This window comes from Syngnathus scovelli, chromosome 2 (assembly GCF_024217435.2).
Source record: "Syngnathus scovelli strain Florida chromosome 2, RoL_Ssco_1.2, whole genome shotgun sequence".
NCBI lineage: Eukaryota > Metazoa > Chordata > Actinopteri > Syngnathiformes > Syngnathidae > Syngnathus > Syngnathus scovelli.
This window is the reverse complement of record NC_090848.1, coordinates 11,627,506-11,643,635: the sequence shown is the minus strand read 5'-3', so window position 1 is coordinate 11,643,635 and position 16,130 is coordinate 11,627,506. Positions and strand designations below refer to the sequence as shown.

Below are 16,130 nucleotides of genomic sequence, written 5' to 3'. Positions count from 1 at the left end.
ATTATTTGGCTCTTGACCGAGTGAGGACTGCGTGCAATAATACCACACAAGCACAACTTCAATGTGTTTAGCAAGTGTTCATTTATTCTGTTAAAATACTTTACACTCACTAATGGTTCACAGAACCAATTTCATATTAGTCTTAAGTGATAAAGACATAAATTGTAATATTCTACACAAGTAATGTCCGTAGGGTTCAAAACACGTAGACCTGCTATCTTGCTACTTTGTCAAAGTGAGTGAAAAATTATGTGGTTTTACTCACACAAGTGCAGACGAAACAACACCTTGATATTTGGAAGTTCATGCATTAGAGAGAAAACACACAAAGAAATCCTCTTTAGTGGGCCACTCGTTTCTGCACTACACATTTGCTTCGGAGGGCAGAGATAATCTACATTTACGTTTTCTTGATCATTCTATTGCTTAGAAATGTAACATTCCTCTTGACATCCACTACTGGAAGGCAGCGGAGTAACTTTGACAGAAGTGCATTGGCGAGTTAGAACCACAAGAGGTCTGACTTGTGGGCTGAGATGATCCAGTGACCTGAGAGGTCCGTAATTTGCGCACGTCTCCAAAGGCAATAAAATACCGTACCACATATGACAACAGAGAAGATAAACATTTTCAATAACGCATTCATGTAATGAATAACGTGTTACAATGAATGGCTACGTCATTATTCTGCATTAAATAGAAAACGCAAGCATTTGGTCTAATACATCAATTCTAATTCACAGGATTATTGAATGTTCAGAAAAGTGCTTTACGTGACACTGCATGAGCATGCATAATTAGTACCGCAAAGACATCTTCCAATTGTATGGTTCCAAAATACTGTGCAGTTAGTAAACCAAAAAATTGGGTCGATACGTCCTACGCGCATACAAGTAAACAAACGAGCTCGGTGTGCTGTCACCGTCAAGTGTCCACAGGTAGTAACACTAGCAGCTTGTTTCCTTACAAGCTGCAAAGGCGCTGAAATCAAAATACAATACTTTTCTTAACCTTTACAACACTGCACGGAAATAATCAACTGTGAAGATGGCAACAAGGTGAACTTTGACTTGCATATGCCAATGTATTACGCTTTAAAAAAACTGTTTTGTTGTATTCGACTTGAGCTGCTACATTATAATTTAGTAAATAAATACGTCTCTATTATACAAACTACAGTACCAAGTCATGCCATTAGTGTGTATTTGACACGCAATCAATCTTAATATCCACACCACAAACTATCAAGTGGAAAGAATTTAAAGCTTGATGGTATCTAACGGAGCATGCTGCATGACAAATACAAAAATCATACAATGAGTTTACTGTCCGTGTGGGCAGAAAACAATTGAATCACTGTCTGATAAGAGTACAGTGCGTAGTGTACTTGGCTAGGAATTATTTGGACATTGACATAGTGACAAAAGCAATACATTTCCTCAATAGAATGTCACAATGGATTTGAAATTATTCAGTAAAAAAATATAGTCAAAACGTTAGCTTTAATAGCAATCATCATAACTGATTCATGTACCGCACAAAGCATTGTAATGCAATCATTTTAAAATTCTTCAAAAGTCAATATTTGAAAGTTTTATTTCAAATCCACTGAGTCATTGTCCAGATAATTACCAAACTACCAGTTATCGGACCATGTTCCACTTTAGTAGGCTAATTGCACTGCCTAATTATTGCAGCGTCATCATATAATCAGCTGGTTATCGGACCACGATCCACTTTAGGAGGCTAATTGCACTGCCTAATTATTGCAGCATCATCATATAATCAGCTTGACTTTCCAAATGTGCTTGGAAAGAGTAGTAGTGGCCTCTGACGATGTTCTTCGACAAGATCAGCACAGAGGCATGAAAGCCGCGAGGCTCAGAGGCTAAACTCAGGGTCATACTTCTTTATCTCCAGAAGGAGGCGATCTCGGTCACTGAGGGCCTGCGTGAGGGCCATCTGGGCATCCGAAAGCTCGGACTCCAGGTTTTGCCTCTGTAATGGCACCATTAAGAGATTAGTTTTCCTACATTTAAGCAGAGTGGTTACGTTCAACTAACGTTGTCCACATCGTTTTGATTTCAGCCTCTCAGACGTAACAATTCTGATTTCTGTTATCTTTTGTGTTTAATCAAAATAAGACATTTGCTTTGACTTTTTTGCCGATTGGCTCATTTGATTTCACAACTGGTCTAGCAAATGTAGAACATTCGGTGTGTATGCTTGTGCCAGCATGGAAATGGCTTACCTCACTCTGCTGTTTACCAGAGCAGGAATATTTTGGACTATCCAGACCTTCAGCTACAAAAGAAAAAAAACTGGTCAAACTCATCAAAACTTTTGCTGTACTATATAACGTGCCCACCTTTGAGCCTCATGATTCCATCTTCGCCGCGTTTGAGAAGCAGCTGATCTACAACAAATGTGGCTGAAGTTGGCTGAGGAGCTGTTGGGTAAATTCTTGGGCTATCGTCCTATTAAAAAAAAAAACGAGAGCGACGATCAATTAAAGAAGGCCTTACAGCCTTTTAATTAGATCTGTGCTGATGCGGAAACATTTCTAAATAAAAAATGACTTCAATAGCGCACCTTAATTGTAATGGTCACGTTGCTGATGTGTACGTTAATCGGCTGACCATCCACGCTAAATTCATCCTCCAGAAAAGGTCCAATGTTTGCTACGGTGGAGGTTAACAGCTCGACGTGGCAGTCTTGCACTCTGACATCCAGCAAACCCAAAGACTCGCTCGATTCCGCGCGTTGTGCCGCAGATGGACCACTTTCTGCTCGCATACAGACTGCAGCTGAGCCTCTGCTACCTTGCCCGTTCAACTTGTGGGCAGGAGCTGCACAAAGGGAAAGTTGAGGGCAAGGTGACCCATACATATTGTATATTGTTAGCAGTGTGGTCTGGCAGCAGCAGTTCAAGTTTACCTTGAATGACACCAGCCAGCAGGTCTAAAACCCTGACGTTACCCATCTGTACAGAGCTTAGATTCTGGGCTTGTACAGCAATAACTTGGTCCTCTCCCTTTATTTCCACAGTGCATGATGTCCCATTTAGAATAAGTAACAGCACAGAGGACTACAAGGAACGTACGAAAAAAAGAACCGGAATAATTACTTGTGAAAATAAAATCTGTTGAGCAATTTCATAAATGTGTAACCCCTGAATATAAACACCAACCATATCCGCAGACACGTCCTCTGTACTGAATGACAAGGAGCTGCTGAGATCAGCTGATGAGCCTCCCTCTGTGCCAAGAGCAGGGCTGCCTGAAGGATTGACACTGGCTCGTGCGGAATCTACGCCGGACTCTGGAAACGTCAAACAACACGCTCTCAAGGCCCGATTTGCAAAAAGGTTTAGACGTGCACTAATGAGAGCCAACTCGCTCACGCACATATGTGGATGTATGTGGTTTTTCATGTCATTAAAAATGTAACCATTGCAAGTACCTGAATCCATGAGAACGACAAAATTGTCGCTGGCGTCACTTCCCACAGACAGGTTTTCATCTGGCAGACTGCCATCCAAGATGGCACTGTCAAGAGAATGCAGAGAAGGCGACTGCTTCATCATTTGGTGCCGTAGGCTGGACACCAGGGAGGGGGAAGGCTCCTCTGGATGTTGGACTTGTTCCCTGTCAAGCATACACGCATTCGTTAAGAGCGTCAGCCTGTGATGCGGAAACGCCTGATTAAACTGACAACAGCTCAGCGGGAAAGCAATCGCACTTACTTGGTCTGCGGACTGAACAGTTTGCTCATCCCGGAGCCACGGCTCAATATGCTAAAGGCGTCTCTTGTTTTTGAAAAGGCGCCTTTGGTTAAATCCAGCGAGGCACTGATGGCATCTTTGGTCACATCTTTGGTGACATTGATGGCGCTTGATAGTTCTCCCTCCAGGCTGAAGGTGGAAGGCTCTCTGGAGAGGCTCGGGGAGTTTCCAGGTGAGAACTGAGGTGACAGGACTGGGGTGTCCTCAAGGATGGTCGAGACATCACCTTCCAGTGCCTCTTCTACAGCCTCACAAGCCTCCTCCACCGCTCCGTCTTGATCATCGTGGGCTGTGCTGAGGGAGCACACGCCGTTTTCTAAACCGCTGTCCTCGGGGATCAAATCTGTAGAATGATGCGCAGGGGAGATGTCGGAGTCCGTCAGACTGGGGCTGTCGGTCTCTGGAGTATGGGGGACTTCTTCCTCGTGGTCCGTGCCGGCTGGTGGTAAGAGGAGACCCAACTCCACTGAGTCCAAAAGCAGGGCAAGACAAACCGTGGTCGGTTTTGACTTTTGGTCACAACTCTGCTTAATGTCCTTTAGATCCCGACTTAATTCCACTCCCAAACGCGCCATGGCGTCCTTCATTCTCAGCAAGGCAACATATTGGTAGTGGTTGAGCCACATCTTGACCGGCGTGATGACGTGAGCAATGACGTGGACAAAAGCAAGCGCGGCATCTCTGTGTTCAGAGGGGAGCTGATGGCCCTCGCTTGGGCTGGTGGGGTAATGTGATGAACCCCCGAACCAGGCAGCGGGCTTGCACATCCATACGGACACAGCAAAGGGCTCCACAAAAGGGTGCGTTTTACCTTTCGGGAGTCTTCGTGTTCCATCGAAACCTAGCGCGACACGGGACAGGCTTAGGGACCAGACGTCTTGGGATCGCAGTTGTTTCGGAGCGGTCGGTGAAGGCGCTGACTCTTGGGACTGCTGGAAGAAAATGGAAGGGATGGCGCAGAAGGCACTACGGTCTCTGGGGTAAGGACATGGCGGCTCGGGCTGGAAGAAGGAACAGTTTGCAAAGGTGTCACAGGTCATGCTGAGATCAGCTTTGGAGCCGTGGGGACAGTGGCGGGTGTTGCTGAGAGCCATCTGAGGTACAGTAACAGAAAGGGACCGAGGACGCTCTGGATGGTCCAATATAGAAGAATCTAAGGGAATCACCACCTAAGGAAAGCAGCAACAACAAAAATAACCATTCAGCCTTTTTTTTTTTTAAGAAAGATCACAACTCACCTTGAGCTGAGCTACATCCAGACGGATGTCAACATGCTCGTCTGCTTTGCTGCTGTCTTGCAAATGGTAGAAAGCTTTGACCTGGTCCAGAGTGTGTAGCAGCCCTCTTGAAAACAGATTAATCCACAAGACACTTTCTGGATCAACACACAGCTGGAGGCCATTCACCTGGCCGTACAGGTTCGAGGTTGGCACTGCAAGTATAAAACAAGGTTTAAATTCAAGTCCAGTTCAAATTTCTCAAGATAAAGTTAAAGTACGATGAAATTAAGGGGAAAACGTACATTGATGCACATACATTGTAGACTTCATTCATGCTAAACATTTCAGTACTAACTCATCTGACTTTGTGTTACAGCAAAAGGAAATAAAAATAAATCAAGTCAGTTACCTGAGAAACTGGGGTTGTTGGGAAAGTAGTATTCAGTAAACTGCAGATGAACTGCTGGTACACTATCTGGCAGATGCAAAACTTTACGATTACATGACAACAGAGGCTGGGTTTTCTTGTTTTGACGGCTCTTTGTAGACACCTGAATGAAAAATATAATAATCATAACAATTTTAGGCAAATGCAACCAATTATTAAAAAATATGTTGAGAGTGAGGAAGAGAAAAGAAAACATGAATCTATTTTCTTTTTAAAAAAAAAAAAAAAAAGAGCCAAAAACATTTCCCCTTGAGGGTCTCACTCAGGCCAAAGGGGAACTAAAAGCTCCTTGAAATAACCCTGAAAGTAACAACTGAAACACACTTAGATAAAAAAAATAAAAATTCAGTGTAGTACCTTTTTTTAAAATTTTCCATTTAAGTAAAAATGGCAATGACATGTTTAGCTTATGTTTTGTATGAAAAGTAAAACATTTTAAAAAGATGACAGTATTATTGCGTGTGACCAAACCGACTTGAATAAATGGAAATTTGACACACCCCAAAAAATATTTGCTCTACTTTGTAGCTTGTTTAAATAGCAACCTGCTTGCAGAGCACGACAGTAAACAGGCAAATCAAATCAGGGAATGATAAAATCATGCCTGGTGAATGTCAACGTCGTCTATCCGAACCACCATGCAGCTTGACCGCAAACTCTTCAGAGTTGAGCTCAAAGGACTCGCACCGGAGTTGTTTCTGGCTGACTGTTCTTTGTCAGAGAGATTTGACTTTGGGCTTGTTGTTCCATCTGAAATAAGAAAGCGCACCGCTTGACTTACAAGAGACAAAATAGTTGAGTGTGAACTTTCATTTGTTTTAAGTCCTCCTTAAGCCACCACTGAACAATCGTGGAGACTAATCGATGGAATAATCGATTGTAAGAAAAAAAATCATTTGTTACAGTGCTAGTGTAGTGTGTATTATCCAGTGCGTGAAATGAATTCTCAATGCATACCTCGAGGCGTCCTTGCGAGGGAATTGTCGTGTGGCTCGGGCGTCTCGGTACACGGACCTGGAAACCCAAACGACTCTGCTCTCATCTGGTAGTCGTGTAGCAGTTTGCCTGCCCACTGCGCCTGAGCTTCCATAGCTCCGCTGTGGCGTTCCCAGTGTCGACATCCATCGGCTGTGGCGAAGCAGCATTAAGCGCCAGTTAAACGTAGACACCAAGAACGAGTGGCTCAAGTGAGTTTAATCGTAAAATAAGGGCTCGTCGCACTCACCCTGCCGGTGAACAGGATAGTAGTCAAAACCCAACTTCCTGAAGGTCAACTGCATTGCACCCTGCAAACCTGGAGGTTCTTCTATATCTGTCAATATACATATTGTAGCAGTTAAAAGTGATTATGTCAGGCCTTTATACTTTAACCCAAGTCTGTCTAACGTACCTTCAGCTACAGAGGAACTGTCGTTGCATACATGAAGGTCCAAGCGGGAAATGAAAGTGTGGTAAGAAGATTCCTTCACATCAAAGCGATCAAAATATTGACTCATGTTGTTGGGTGAGCCTATATGAGCGGGTGTTGACTGGGCCCAAAGGTTGTGGAGCCCAGGTGATGGCGGAGCAGTCTGCAATACAATAAAGCTAATTGTCAATATTTAGGAATAAAAAAATAGATTAGGGCTCACATTTGAAGTTAACATGTTTATGTTCTTGAAAAAGGAATGCGATCTTTGAGATGTGTTTTCAGATTAAAAATGAAAACAAAATAAATAAAATCAAAATCAGGACTTTGAAAGTTCAACTTAACGAGATCACAATAGGCAGCAGGACCTGCAGGGACTCTGCAGTCATGCTCTTCCTCTGCTGAGCAGACTTCTCTATGGCCTCGCTGAGCGACTTGGCGTAGCGGATAATGGCTTTTAGCTGAGAGTCGGTCAGTACCCACAACAAGTCATCCAGAATGAAAAGCAGCTTGGAGGCCAACACGTTGCAGTCCTTTATCTGGTTGGGACAATGAAACATTTGTGACCCAAATGCACGGATGGCAGTGATGATACTTTTCAGGCGCTTTCATGCCAAAATCGGCAACTTTTATCCTCACATATACATTAGATTAATGTAAATATAAAATACTGAACAATGTATCTTGTTTTGTGCACGTTTTCTTCGACCTTATGTAAAAAATATTTTAAACGATATCAATTCAAATGAAGTGGAAAATGTCTCACTCTGCGTTTTAGAGCAATGCGAATGCGTCCCTGGTTAGTGATGAGGCGCAACGGGGTGCTACCCAAATCCTGGTCGTCACTCTCGATGGCGTCTGCCTCGATCCTCAAAGTCTGCCAGTTAATTTCCTTGAACGTCAACACCTGCAGAAAACAAAAATAAGAAATAAATAAGTGAACGAACGAATGAACGAACGAATGGGTCCACAACACACACAGCAAACATGACAGTCGTTGATGGGAAAAGGATTTGAGTAAAGCATTGCATTGGTACCTCTCCTCTCTTTGGGTCTGTGATGCGAGTGAAGCGGAGGTCGCTGCGTTGCCATTTGGGGTTGAGGCTGTTGCCTTGCAGCTGCCACAGCTCAAAAGAGGCATGGAAAGCCCGAGCGTGCACTTTGATGGTGATGGAGTTGATCCTAACAGACATGCCCTCCACTACTTTCTCGGCAAAGCCGTACTCGCTGCGAAGAGTGGCGGCAAAGGTGAGGCAATGTGCTGAATTTCAGCAGGATTTCTGGAGGCTTACCTCTGGCCTTCTGTGATGGCGATAGGAGAGGGGCCATTGGGAGGACGTGGCTCCTCGCATGTCCTCATTTCTACCTCCACTTTATCCAGAAACTGCACAAAAGAGGAAAAGCGAGTAGAATTGAGCATGTTATTTAAAAAAAAAAAAGAAGAAGTTTACTTAAGATAGAGAACAACCTTTGCAATGAAAACTAGATACTGGAAAATAGAGGGAACTTCTTACCAGGCAGATGGGGCTTGTTTTTAATTTAGTCCATTGTATCTGCAAAGATCAGTCAAAGTCAGTCAAGGCCGTCACAAAAGTGTTTGTGCAGAATTCCACACTTCTTTGTATTCAGCAGGCATGACGCAAGCATATTGTCTACACTTCTCAATGCCATTAAGAACATCACATTTAAAAAAAAAAACCTGAAAATTCATTTTAATAATAGTGTGCACATCAACAGTTCAATCCAGTTAAACATGTTAAATCCAATTAAGTATAATGACATATACTACTTGACCATGATTTATAGAGGTAATTGAATCAAGTTACCAACCAATGAAGAAGGTGCTGTCATGGGTCAAACCAGTAGAGCTGTCAGCTTGTCTTGTTTTGAAAGTGACTCACCCTGATCGCGGCTTTGTTGCAGTAGACACGTGTGACGGCCAACCAGGTAGGCAGGTCGAGCATGTTCTGCAGAACTTCTTCATCAAGCTCAAGATTGGACAACTGCCCTTCGCCCTTCAAGGTACTTAGGTTGATCTTGTCTGGAGACAGATTCTTGGTAAACCTAAGAAGAATAAACAGACCAAAGTCAATCGTTACTTTTATCTGACAATATCAGGTCACAGATTTAGGGGGGAAAAAATCTCAACAATATATTTCAGGGCTTTTTTAACACCAAAGAAACACTCCAATTTTATATTTAGACAGCTTGGTTAACTAGAACCAATAAAATAACGAGAGGCAACGCAACAGCAATCAGGCAACAATCTCTACAGTTCACACACAAAGCAGGATTCTGACGCATCAACGTGACATTTCAGAGAATTGTGCAAAATTGTTAGTCAACACAGTGACCTGCCTGACAGACCTGACAGATCAGTTGAACACTTGGTCAATACCAAACTTCAAATGTCAGACAAAAATGCGGGTTTGTTTGCACTTCTGCTACTGTGATTTGCTGGAATTAAAAACAATATTAGTTCAAAGACTATAGCGGCTCTGGTAATTTAAGTTATTTGTTACGATTAATTTAAGATTAAGGTAAGATTAATGGTAAGATTAACATGCTTCAAATGAGTTCAAATATTCAAGAGTTTATCCCGCTGGAAAACAAAAGAGGCACTGTAAAACTGTTGGCCTGAAAATTAAACAGCTCTAAAATTGATCTTAAACAATGTACAAAGAGGATCCGTTTTAAAATACTTAATGGGACTACTACATGCTGGACTGGCTTTGAATAAACCGCTAGAAATTAGTACAGCCACAATATCCTACATTAATGCAATTGTTGGATGATGTCTTACCTAAATATTACTTAAGTAGGGATAAAACGAATAACTTAATACCGTATCAGTTGAAATCAAGAATTTGTGATTCTTTCTTAAATATGTCACGTTTATTTATTTTTAGGCTTTTCGACGATACAGTTAGATCTCTAAATCCGCTAACGCACTGCAGTACCACCAACCATTGTCTACATACTTAAAACATGTGGTGGAAAACTGGGATGGTACAAGATTAATTCAATCGATTTTCATTCAAAAGATGGGCTTTCATGTTTCATAAAGAATGTGCCTTCTAACGCATAATTGTAATTTCTCTGCTTATTTGATATTCTGCAAGCAGACGTTTTAAACACGTTCGACAAAAAAACAAACAAACAAGTGCCACATCAACTGCCGATGCGAACCATTTAATAGTGATTGTTGACGCCGCCAGCCAGCATCCTGCAAGGCTAGCAGGCTACCCTACATGACACTTACCTTGACAAATGTTTCAGAATTTGCTTTTTGATAATCCCGGCCATTGCTGAGGCTGCCGTGGTCGTACCGTATCTCTGCCGAATGGGTTTCTATTTATATCAACATTTACTAGCTTGGAAAAGGCTCTATAGAGAATGCATCACTGGCTGGGGGTATCTTAAAAGCCATGGCGATGCTGCTAGGCTAGTAAGTATCTCGCTCCCCATCGTAGAGCATTCGCCCTCGCCCTCTCTCTCTCTCTCTCTCCTTTTTTTCTCACGCTCGCCACCATAAACCGCACTAAAGAAGCAATAGCGTCATCTGTCGGGCAATATATACGTATATACGTATATATATTATTAATATATATATATTGTTTTAACAGAATACGTACCTATAGGACCTATAGTCCTATAGTATAGGTAAACACAGTACGTATTCTGTTAAAACCGGAACCTGGAATCTTTTGAGAACTATTTGGGGACAAGGCAATGCATTATGATGCAAAGGGTTGAAATAACACATTTTAAATTCTATGTTATTTATTAATGATTTTTATGTATGTAAATAACACATTTTATATCATATGTTAAAAAACACATGCTCATGATTTCTTATGGTAGCAAAATTTCAAGTACGTGTTATGCCACCAAATATTAAATGTCATTCAATTAGGTTACTTTATTAATAATATCTGTTGAAATACATGAAAGGTGGGTAGCTTCAAACAAAAGGTTTCACAGCAGAAATGTATGTGTGCTTGTGTACATGTAGGTGTTTTTAATTTTTTTTATTCATATATTTCGATGATGATGATTTTTGCTATTCTTATTATTCTTATTCTTATTTGCCTGGTACGTAGTATTTCCCAGTCACATGGCCTCGGCGGTGTCAGAGGTGAGCGATGCGATTGTGACATGCGCACTGGGCTCTGTTGTTCACAGTTTTGTTATGGCAAAAGCGGGCCTACCTCAGTAAAAGGAGTTTCTTTTTTGAATTTCATTTTCAAGAGGCGAAGTGACGATGGAGGGTATGGACCTGGACGTAGACCAGGAGCTCACGCAGAAATTTAGTTGCATGGGCACAACGGACAAAGACATTCTCATCTCGGAGTTCCAGAGGCTGCTCGGCTTTCAGCTTAACCCCGCCGGATGCGCCTTCTTTCTGGACATGACCAACTGGTGAGCTCGGGGACTGAACTGGCCTGTCGCTCGGACTTCGTGTTAGCTCTTGCACGCTTGCCAGCTATCATTACTTTCGCGGAGGGAAGACAATATTTATACTCGGGAAATATTTTTTGATCAATGTAGCGTGTGTTAGATCGAATGCTATAATGTTATAATAATTATTTGGACAAGCATATAAATTGCTGACGCTAACTTTGAAAGGAATTTAGATACTATATGGTCACAATACAAAGTTACGCCGTTAGCTGAATGAATACATGTAGTTTTCCTCATGTATTGCTTTCCACGGCTATCATTATATTTGCCACCAATGTTAAACTCGCTAAACTGAACGCAATAACTAACTACTATATCTTTCCCGAGATGCCAATTTTGCGTGGGTTTTGTGAAACACACCATTAATCCACGGAAGGATAGTTGCTCTTGAGTCCTGTGTTATGTAACCTGGCAGCCAAACCGAAACGTGTAGCAAGCCTGGACCAATTGTCATTCCGTGTTATTAGATGTTAACGTAAAAGTATAAACTTACAATTTACACAATGTATGAATGAAGGTAGGTTGTACTTTGCTTTGGAGACAAATATTGTTATTACACTGTCGTGTCAACATTCGGCTGTGAGCTAGCGCAAGTCACGTGACCACGTTGTAAGCGCTCCTCGCAACCAGTTTGCTAAAAATAAGATCTGCTGGTTTATGGATGACGAGTGCGTCACGTGAAACACCCACTCACACATTTAGTGGGCTGAAATATGGCAAGTTAATTCAATGTTTAAATGCTCCTTTTGACTGTCTGGAGCTAACGTTGCAGTGACGCCGACGTCTATGCTGAGGATTTGCTTCTTTTCATTTCAAAACATTTTTGCCCTCTGTTAAAATTACATTATGAGAAAAGACCTGATTTGTCACCTACTGCTTGTTGCAGACACATTGATATTAAAATATTGAGCAAAATAACCCGAGTCACCACCCAAAAAGAATACAAAGAAATGTTTCTGTAATTATTTCTTTCTTTTGTGATGTGTCAAATATATATTTTCCTGGCCATCACTAAATGTGTGACATCTCACTGGCTTGTAACATTTAATGCAATAGTCATGTTCACACTTGATGACAAAAGCAGTCAAGCTTCTAGAAGTCTTTATAATTGATAGCTATGAAATTAATATGAAAAACAGTAGTGCAAATCAATGTTGTGTGACTACCTTTTTCAGGAATTTACAAGCAGCCATTGGAGCATACTATGACTTTGAGAGTCCAAATATCAGTGCGCCCTGCATGTCGCTTGTGAAAGATGTGACTATTGGTGAAGGGGAATCAGTTCCGCCTGACACACGTTTCACCAAGACCTGGAGGATACAGAACACAGGTAAAGCCCACACAACAGTCATGCAGTATATTTCTCAGGTGTAAAATCTTTTAAAAGAGGATTTACCATTTTAAGTAGCTCTGATGTGCTTCTCAGTGGAATATCTAGAAGAGTTTTGGGGGGTTTCCCTTTTTTTGCAGTTTGTACTGCATGAATGTTCCATCAAGTTAAATAGCGCCACATTCATTCCTGCTTGTCTTCTAGGTGCAGAGTCTTGGCCTCCTGGGGTTTGCCTGAAGTATGTTGAAGGAGATCAGTTTGGTCATGTAAACATGATAACGGTCCGGTCTCTAGCCCCTCAGGAAATGACGGATGTGAGTGTGCCTATGCATAGCCCAGGCTCTCCTGGTATGTACCAGGGCCTTTGGAGAATGTGTACAGCGACGGGACTTTACTATGGAGGTAGGCGGGACCAAACAAAATACATAGCCACTGTTGCAAGGCACCAATCAGGCTAATCCACCCTGTTTTTTTTTTTTTTGAACAGATATTATTTGGGTGATCCTGAGCGTGGAGGTCGGCGGCCTTCTTGGTGTCACACAGCAGCTTTCATCTTTCCAAGCGGAGTTCAACACCCAACCTCATCGCAACGTAGAGGGAAATTACAACCCCTTCGCCTCACCGGAGAAAAGCAAATGGCCCAACGGCAACAGTGACCTCCACCACGATGGCAGCCATAAAGTCTCAGAGGAACACTGGCAGGGGAGCCCAAACCAGTTGCAGCCAGATCAGAATGGACTTTCACACAACTCTGTGGACATAGTAGCAAACAGCCTACAAAGCAATCTGTCAATAGTCACTTATAACCAGGTAAGGTGACACAAGGCCCACAAGGATATTTTTGATTTCCAAACTGTCAGACTTTCTGACACAAATGCCATATGTCACATATGGTCAATTTCATTTTTTTTTCCATCACCAGAAATGTCCACTTTATGCTTCAGGTTTCAAGTGGGATTAAATTAAAGCCAAGTGTTCCCCTCCAACAGCCTGAGCCCACATTTTGGCTTGACAAGTCTGCACGAGCTCAGTTGTGATATTGTAAATGGAAATCCTTGGTCTGTACACTTGATGTTGCCTAACTTGTTCTTTCTCCTTACAGGGTTTACAGGAGCCTTCCCCGTTTGGTCACTCATGAATCTTGGGACTAGTTCTAGAGAAGCTGCAGTAATAAACGCCTCTGGAGCCTACCACGTGGATGAGAGAAGGAAGAGGTTCTTCTATCAGTTGCTGCAGGAAAGTCTGTAATCAATTTATGCAAAGCAACTGTACCCTGCAGCGGCACTCTTGAGCAGCAGAGGTCTCTGAAGTCGGATCCACCGACATCCCACCACCACTGTATGCTCACGTGAATGCTAAGTTAAAAAGTAGCGCAATTGAGTCTTTTGAGTGATAACTTTTTTTTTTTCATACAATTTAGTAGTCGGACCGCAAAGTTACGTGTATTGGTCAGATTGGGTGTGTATTCTTGTGAGTGTGAGTTCAAGGTGAAACCTTGGAGGAAAAGCCATTTATTTTGCCAATTTATTCTCCGGTTTCCGCTTTGATGGCCCAACGTATCGATTGCTTGGGTTTCGGGAAAGTTTCCCTTTAACAAAGAAAAATAATGTGGTCATTACATAAAACACATGTCTTATTTTTTTAATACACAGAGACTCCAGAAAATATGAAAGGCTCAAGCCAGATAGTGTATTTATACCCACCCACCCGCTCGGTCACCCATTAAAACTGAAGCAATAGTTTCTGAAATACAATGCACTACAATGATCTTCCACTAGAGGGCGTCATGTTCACTGTACTGGGCCGCTTCACACATACTTAGTACCCGAGTTTCTCAGCCACGTTGGAATTACTGCTAGAATTTAATTTTTACAGAAGTTATATTCTATACTCTTTAGGATGCCTCACACTGGTTTTCATCAGAACTAGACTGGAAAAGCTAGTGTGGGATGATTGAACCCAAACTTTGCTTTGCTGTATAGAATTAAGTTATATATCAAAGTAATATTCATTGACTAGAATCCATTTTTTTTTACAAGTTATCTGGTGAGGAGATATTACTAAATAAGAGCCATAGGCTTTTGATCCAATGTAGAGACAATTTGGACAACGACCTTTTTTTTGTCTGGAGCATTCAATTAAACTCATGTAACTTTTTGGGAGAAAGCCAGAATATACAGAGAATATTCACACAATTATGTTGAAAAGCTGGAGACTCCGCAGCGAAATCTGAGATTCAAACTCACAACCTTTGATGTGCTAACAAACACGCGCTTCACCGTGCTGCCTTTGAATTATTTTCTTTAACGTGTATGCTGTTTTATAGTTGACACCTATTCTAATCATGTCTCCATTTTATAAGCTCAGGAATTGCGTGATTTACCGCAATTCCCTATCAACAGAATCAATTTATCCATAATATCACCGGACTGCGGTTTTTATGAACTGCAACGCATTATTGAAAAAAGTCGAATCATGCCCATTTTCATTTTATAGCGCTTGCACAATATCCTTTAATTTGAATGTATTTGATGAATGTTGAGAAGGAAAAAACATTTGGCAAAATGATTAAATAGCCCTCACATTTGTGTTTGTGTTGAATACTATTCTGCATCTTTGATTTCCTTGGATGGATGCAAACATCATCAATCCCGTTGTGATTTAAGAACAGACGACAACAATGGTGGTGGTGTCTTTTTTTTTTTTTTTTTGGCTGCATATTTCGCACCACTGGACTGGCTGATCTATGCACTGAGTAACATGACCTCTTCAGGCTTGTGTGTACGAGCGTGTGCGCGTGTGTTTCTTCCTACAGTTGAGTTCCGAAGGGCTAAATGACTGAGTGTTAGTTACAGCTAATTTTAAGAGTACTTTGACTGGTGAGCATCTTCCATGCGGCTGCATCTTGTGAACCCTAAAACCAGGGTGAACTTTGACAAAACCAGCTAACAGCGAAGCATGCCAAAAAGAGATAAAAAATGGGTAGTGACTTGACAAGTGCAATGTGTTTTTGTCTGAAATTACCAATGATGAGTCATACATACAGCAGCATGCTTGAGGACGAGAACGTGTTCAAAGATTTTTTTTTCTTGTAAGTTTGATGAATGTTTGTATGAATAAATTATCACTGATAATTGAAGGCTTTTTTTCTTGTTTGCATCAAACAAACATGGAACACTGCTCCTTGCCATGAACGCTCAAAAAAGCCTCCCCCCGCGCCAAAATTATCACATCAGCCTTTAGTGAACTAAATTCAAATGCCTTGTGTTGTCTGAAATACAGTGATCCCTCGCTACTTCGCGTTTCGTTTATCGCGGCTTCGCTACATCGCGTATTTTCTTTCCAAATTAAAAAAACATTTAAAAGTCAAAATAAAACTTCGAAATTGAGGAAACATGTGTCTCACCTTTAGGACAATGTAATATTGCTCCAAATGTTTGTTTACATTCCTTTAGAAGTCATTAGCATCTTTCCGC

General features: G+C 41.7%; 2 protein-coding genes across 7 annotated transcripts; one reads left to right on the top strand and one right to left on the bottom strand.

Annotated features, from left to right (window-relative positions):
- Positions 1–62: 62 nt before the first annotated feature.
- bltp3a (bridge-like lipid transfer protein family member 3A) lies at positions 63–10,569 on the bottom strand. 2 transcript variants are annotated; one of them, XM_049755238.2, is made up of 21 exons: positions 10,123–10,569; positions 8,762–8,924; positions 8,375–8,413; positions 8,153–8,244; positions 7,898–8,087; positions 7,627–7,767; positions 7,229–7,399; positions 6,843–7,023; positions 6,678–6,764; positions 6,410–6,580; positions 6,057–6,202; positions 5,414–5,555; positions 5,023–5,216; positions 3,746–4,953; positions 3,463–3,647; positions 3,191–3,321; positions 2,938–3,088; positions 2,593–2,849; positions 2,369–2,477; positions 2,252–2,304; positions 63–1,998 (listed from the first exon to the last, which is right to left on the bottom strand). In XM_049755238.2, the coding sequence occupies exons 1-21, from the start codon at positions 10,164–10,166 to the stop codon at positions 1,882–1,884; spliced, it is 3,972 nt and encodes a 1,323-aa protein (XP_049611195.1). In that variant the 5' UTR covers positions 10,167–10,569; the 3' UTR covers positions 63–1,881. The 2 variants fall into 2 exon arrangements, with proteins under 2 accessions (XP_049611195.1, XP_049611196.1); XM_049755239.2 differs by lacking the exon at positions 10,123–10,569 and having other exon boundaries at positions 8,691–8,806.
- LOC125989172 (protein ILRUN) lies at positions 8,762–15,788 on the top strand. 5 transcript variants are annotated; one of them, XM_049755248.2, is made up of 6 exons: positions 8,762–8,882; positions 11,112–11,282; positions 12,500–12,654; positions 12,859–13,056; positions 13,142–13,464; positions 13,599–15,788. In XM_049755248.2, the coding sequence occupies exons 2-6, from the start codon at positions 11,125–11,127 to the stop codon at positions 13,689–13,691; spliced, it is 927 nt and encodes a 308-aa protein (XP_049611205.1). In that variant the 5' UTR covers positions 8,762–8,882; positions 11,112–11,124; the 3' UTR covers positions 13,692–15,788. The 5 variants fall into 5 exon arrangements, with proteins under 5 accessions (XP_049611205.1, XP_049611206.1, XP_068506033.1 ...); XM_049755249.2 differs by lacking the exon at positions 8,762–8,882 and adding an exon at positions 9,250–9,400; XM_068649932.1 differs by lacking the exon at positions 8,762–8,882 and adding an exon at positions 9,395–9,412.
- The last annotated feature ends 342 nt before the right edge of the window (positions 15,789–16,130 follow it).